The sequence below is a fragment of the Rhagoletis pomonella genome, unplaced genomic scaffold (genome assembly GCF_013731165.1).
Source record: "Rhagoletis pomonella isolate Grant_MI unplaced genomic scaffold, Rhpom_1.0 Rhpom_scaffold_00002, whole genome shotgun sequence".
Taxonomy (NCBI): Eukaryota; Metazoa; Arthropoda; class Insecta; order Diptera; family Tephritidae; genus Rhagoletis; species Rhagoletis pomonella.
This window is the reverse complement of record NW_023458556.1, coordinates 21,619,044-21,624,589: the sequence shown is the minus strand read 5'-3', so window position 1 is coordinate 21,624,589 and position 5,546 is coordinate 21,619,044. Positions and strand designations below refer to the sequence as shown.

The window sequence follows — 5,546 nt, the reverse complement described above, 5'->3', positions numbered from 1 at the left end:
AACGATTCAGCTTAATTTATTCTTGGAATACATGTATAAATTCTTTTCAAAAATGCATTGAACAAAAAGATATAGGCACATGAAATACGAAAAGGTCCCTAGGGACCTTCTCACAAGTCGAAGGGTTAACGGCGGTTGCTTAATAGTAAGGCTCTTCACGCCCATTTCAGTAGTTCTAGTAAACTGATAGTTGGTACTCGGTAATTTTATCAACGGTAATTTTGTAACAGAAAATTGAAGGAATTTTACTTACTCATATGCGTTATGGCTTTCGGCAACGGGAGGATTTACAATTGAGTAAATATTGAACAGCTGATTGCAGTTTGCCAACCACCAGAAAAATTATCCAGCTTTCACCACGATAATATGAAAATTACCGCTCACCGAACTACCTAGTACCAGTACCATGCTCGGTGTGAAAACGCCCATGTATTGTCTTTATAATTAGTTTTACTTTTGTACCCACTTTCCAGCAAGATCCAGTTACAATTATGTTCATAATGTTCATGTTTAGGGGCTTCCGTACGCAAAAACTACCAAAGTAGGGGAATTGGGAGAGCGAAAATGACAGCTGAGCTTGCAAGTTTCACCGGGTTTTTACGATTACCGATTAGAATGAGTGGAACGTGAGTTTTCAAGTGAAAACTGGTTTTCGTGTTACAGATTTTACATGGACGAAAACACAAGTTTTAGGTCGAAAACCAGGAAGCTTCTTATGGGGTTTTTATAGTTGAAATTGAGGAAATAAACATTTTTACATGCAAATTATTACTGGTTTAGCGTTCACGCACATTTTTGGAGAGCGAGTTCTCAGAAATCAAGTTACCGGAATTGCTGGCCAGTTACTGGATAATTTTTACATAAACAAACCTATTAGCTTGACGCCTAATAATATTACAGGCTAACCTAATATTCGCGGCTTGCGTTTTGGTATGCATGCCGTCGAATTTGTTTTTTTGCGTCACCCGAAATTGGCTTGCGTGCATTTCCATTTGATGTCATGGAGCGAAACGTCAAATCAAAATGTCACGCAAAACAAAAATTGGAAATTGAGTTAAAGTGTGTTCACATTTAAATATTATTTCAATCAAAGCTTGTTTTTTAATCACCCCGTTTATACAGGCAAATCTCAGATTATTAGCCGTCAAATTTTTTGACCTTGTTATTCTCACATCTTAAGGAAAGGTAATGTTTCGTCTCTGTGCCACTGTGGTCACTTTTTTCTGCTATATAAAGCAATTTAAATACGTTTTAACTTAATATTTTATTACAAATACCTTTACAAACCTCTTACTTGCTAGCGTCCTTTTTTGTTTACTTTTACATTTGGCATTTCCCCATCTTCTTCGCAAAAATAATCGATAAAAGAAGGTTGGACACCGAAAAGTTATCGGTTAAATCTGAGATTATTTTATAATTACAGATTAGGGAGTTAAGCTCGAAAATGAGGATAATCTACTTATATGTGAACATTATTATTATTGTTATGGGCCATATGCACCGCGACCTCTAAAGTGGTCTATTGTGCGTGGCCCCCGGCCTATAAGGGAAGGCTCTTAATGTAGCCTAGCACCTCCAAGGGCGTTTTGTTCCAAATTTCAAATGGATTAAGGGTAGCGCCACCAAAGTGGGCTAGTCTGCGCCTAGCGAGAGCATCACATTCACAGAGAATGTGTTCTGGCGTTTCTTCGTCCAGCTCACAGAAGCGACAGACGCTTGTTTCTGAAAGATTGATTTTACTGAGGTGGTAACGAAGAGAACAGTGTCCCGTGTAGTACCCAGTGAAAGTTTTGAGGTCCTCTCTGCCTAAATTGATTAGTTTCTTTGAAACTTCGTTTGAAGGGCAGATAAATCGTTTGGCTTGTCTTTGCCCTGGACATTCCATCCAATGCCTGTTGAACATTTTGTCTACCCAGTTATTCATGGTCCCCTTTATATGTGCTTTGGTGAGCCCACAAAAGGGTTCCGGACCATAAAATACTGCGGCAGCTCCCTGTTTCGCTAGGCAGTCAGCCTCCTCATTGCCATCATGTCCCTCATGCCCTGGTACCCATCCTAATAAGACTGTATTCTTGTCACCAAGAGCATTTAGGACATTGCGGCAATCATGTACTAGCTGAGAACTTATTTTGTGGGACTTCAGGGCCAGTAGGGCTGCCTGACTGTCCGACATAATGCAGATATATTTCGATGACGTTCCCCTTCTGAGACATTCTCTGCCACAAATTTCTATTGCATGAATCTCCGCCTGAAAGATGGTGGGGTAGCTACCCATTGGTATCATTTTTTTAAAGTTCGGCCCAAAAATGCCAGCCCCCGTTCTACCATTTTCAAGCTTAGATCCATCAGTATACCAAACCTCCCCATTGGGTTTGGTGTATGGGTTCCCTGTATTCCAGAGAGCTCGATCTGCAATGTGTACCTCAAATTTCCTAGAGATTTCTAGTTTTGGAACCATTGCATCGCGCATTTGTAGTATGGGGTCATTAGCGAATTTCATTAGGACCTGCATGTGACCCGTCATATCTCCGATTTTCAGGTCGGAGGTGTTCAGGATTCTCAGTGCCGCTGTGGTAGCCTCCCTTTCTATTAAAATAGGAAAGGGAGGTATTCCAACCAGGGCGCTGAGTGCATCGGCCGGGCAGGTCTTCATAGCTCCTGTTATGCCAATGCAGACTATTCTGTGCAATTTACTTAGCTTAGTGCTTGCACCTCTTTGTGTAACCTTAGTCCACCATGCTAAGGAAGCTCAGCATGTTCAGCTTCATTCTCAAGCTCCTGTTTGGTTGTAATGGGGTGTTTGGGGCTGTTTCCGCCCTCTTCTATAGTAAAGCGGAAGAGTTCCCAGTTCGTTTTCCTGGGATTTCTGAAAACTAGTTCGTGTTCAGGAAAGAGACCCATGTCGAATTCTATATGCATGTGGTCCGACATTGATACCTCCCCGGAGACACGCCAGTTTGTGACAGATGATGACATGTTTTGACTGCTTAGAGTTAGATCCAAGACCTCCCCCCTTAAAGCATTTCTAAAAGTCCGTTCATTGCCACGATTTATAATATTTATATTATGACTACTAATAAACTCGAGGAGGTACTCACCCCTTTTGTTGGTATCGGTGCTGCCCCAAACAGTGTTATGTGAATTGGCGTCACAGCAGAGGATCCAGGGTTTACCACTCTGCTGGCAGTGCTCCACGAAAGCCTTTACTTCTGCTGTTGGGGCCATCTCCTCCTCAACCGGAAAGTACGCTGAGGCAAGTACTGCCTCTTGTACACCCCTTGGAGTGGGAATTTCGGCCCAAACCGCAACCAGATCCGCCGTCATTAACTGTAATAGAGGAAGAAAAGTTAGTTTTTTGCTTAATAGCATCGCCGCCCTTGGGCGAGGGCTGGGGGCATATATGATCTTACCATCATTGACGTTCAGACCTTTGACCTCACCGCGTAGTATCCAGGGTTCCTGGATGAAGGCTATACCTAGACCCTCGTTAGTGAACCTCCTGCAGAGAACAGCTGACGCTGCCTTGGCATGATGAAGATTCACTTGGAGGGATTTCAGATGCCTCGAGTTTGCGTTGTGCTTAGGGAGAGATGGCATTATTTGCGGTCTCTACGGCCGCGAGCAGCCACCTTCTTCCCCCTATTTCTACCCCGCAAGGCCTTCTCCTCGGCTGTCCAGTAGCCGCTTTGAGTAGCCGCTTTGGAACTGCCATATAGTGGTGGCCTAATTATATTCCGGGGGAGCTCAATGGGCCTGACATTTTCTTGGGCTCTTTCTAGCACCTGCTGCAGGGTCAGGACCGATGTTGCTGTGGGTCGCGGAGGCGATGTCGCACTGGCTTGAGCTACTGACAGCTCAGGCGGCGGTTTTGTCTTCTCCAGCTCCGGTGATTGCTGCTTCTGTGCTTGAGGATCTGTTGAGAGCTGCCTCGGGGCGACGGTGACAGACTTCGAACAACAGGGTTGTTCGTCCGTGCCCGTTCCGTCGGTATCAGCGGCGTCCTTTGCTACCACTGGTACCAACGGCTTGGCTTTTTCCCTCAACTTGACCGTACCGTAGCCGTAGTTGACAACATTTCCTCTCTGTTTGAGGATGTCTGCCGAGATCGGGTCTACCGCAATGGTGATTTCTACCACTGTGGACTTGCGCACCCGATTTAGAACTCGCCAGTCCATTATTTTGAGGCCTTCATTCTGCCCCTGAAGAAGTAGTAGCGCGTCCTCATTCCTGGAGCTATCCAGCTCCGGGAAGAATCCCACCAAAATTATGGGGCGAGGCGTTTCTGTATCCGCTACCACCTTCATCTTTGCCCCTTTCCAGGGGGCAATCTTCGGAACTGTAGCCCTTATCCTCTCCGCAGTTACTGCGTCCCTGCAGATAATGGATAACCATCCCGGACGAAAAGTGCAGCCATCAAAAATAGGCTTTATAGCGCTATCTTTGTTGCCTCTTATCGCCCTAAGGATGGCATTCTGAATGGCCGTCAGTTCGTCCGTCGACCAGACCGTAGCCGGATAGTTCTCGGGGACTATACCCAGCTTCACCTCACACAGTGCGTCCCTAAAGGATGCTGGTTTCACGGCCTTTCCGGCGTCTTCACGAGGCAGGCTTGCCTCGGTCGTGGGCATTGTTACTGCCCTAGCCGGCTCAGCTCTCGCTGCGCCGTCCATAAATTTGGAGACCTTCTTTGGGGCTTGCTCCTGTGGAGTGGAGCTCTTTGATCGGGTTCCTTTAGCCGATCTCTCCTTTTGAGGGGGCCCAATGGGCTCTTTCGCTAATTTCCTAGCCTCCTCATAGCTCATACCCTTCTCCAAATAGCGCTTGAGGCGTTTTCGACCGGCTCCACTAAGCCGATCTCGCTCTCGAGTTTGGACGAGAGTATCATTACCTGTCGGAGAGGCAAGCAGCTTCTGCTCATCCTCTGGCGAGATATCAGAAAGCGTTTTGACGGGACTCGCATCCCGTCTAGCGCTGGTGTCAACCATCTCAACGTCATACTGGGGACTATGCGCCCCCGGTAGTTCTGTGGGGACAGTCCCCGTTTCGGCGGCTGCCGAAATGCCATGCCCGGCCTCGACTGCGAGCTGTTCAGCTCCATCTGTTTTCTTTGTTATTGTTTTTTTGTTTACGTTATTCATAGTGTTCCCACGAGTATGGGGGATAGTAGTACCGCTAGGACATAGCCCCCACTATCCCGAGCGGGGCTTCTTACAACCAGAGGTCGCCAGGTATCTGGAGGCCACCGTTATAAAACACACTAACGTAGTGCCATTCATCCCATAAGCACGGTACGGATGACACTCGGAATTACGGGTTTTATCGAGTTGTCCTCTCTAGATCCGCCATATTCAGTAAAAGCAGGGGCACCTCTCGCAGGGTGTGACTCTTCGCCACGTATGGTCGGTCTTGAGCCAACTGCTCCTGACTCAGAGCATTGCACCACGTATGGAACAATACCAAGAGCCTTGACCCCCATATGTGAACATAGTATTAGCTTCATACGCACGCCGTTCAATTTCAGTTGGTCTCATACAAGTTGCATGTGC

The 5,546-nt window shown here is 46.4% G+C and overlaps 2 protein-coding genes across 2 annotated transcripts; both read right to left on the bottom strand.

Annotated features, from left to right (window-relative positions):
* Window positions 1–1,540: 1,540 nt before the first annotated feature.
* Window positions 1,541–2,524, bottom strand: LOC118734487. Its single transcript, XM_036464206.1, has one exon. It carries the CDS (start codon window positions 2,522–2,524, stop codon window positions 1,541–1,543), a length of 984 nt encoding a protein of 327 aa, XP_036320099.1.
* Window positions 2,525–2,739: 215 nt separating this feature from the next.
* Window positions 2,740–3,469, bottom strand: LOC118734486. Its single transcript, XM_036464204.1, has 2 exons — window positions 3,411–3,469; window positions 2,740–3,327 (listed from the first exon to the last, which is right to left on the bottom strand). Exons 1-2 carry the CDS (start codon window positions 3,414–3,416, stop codon window positions 2,740–2,742), a joined length of 594 nt encoding a protein of 197 aa, XP_036320097.1. The 5' UTR covers window positions 3,417–3,469.
* Window positions 3,470–5,546: the final 2,077 nt, after the last annotated feature.

Bases quoted from the DNA above. Each gene is read 5' to 3' on its own strand.
- LOC118734487 (XM_036464206.1), bottom strand. From the start codon at position 2,524: ATGACGGGTCACATGCAGGTCCTAATGAAATTCGCTAATGACCCCATA.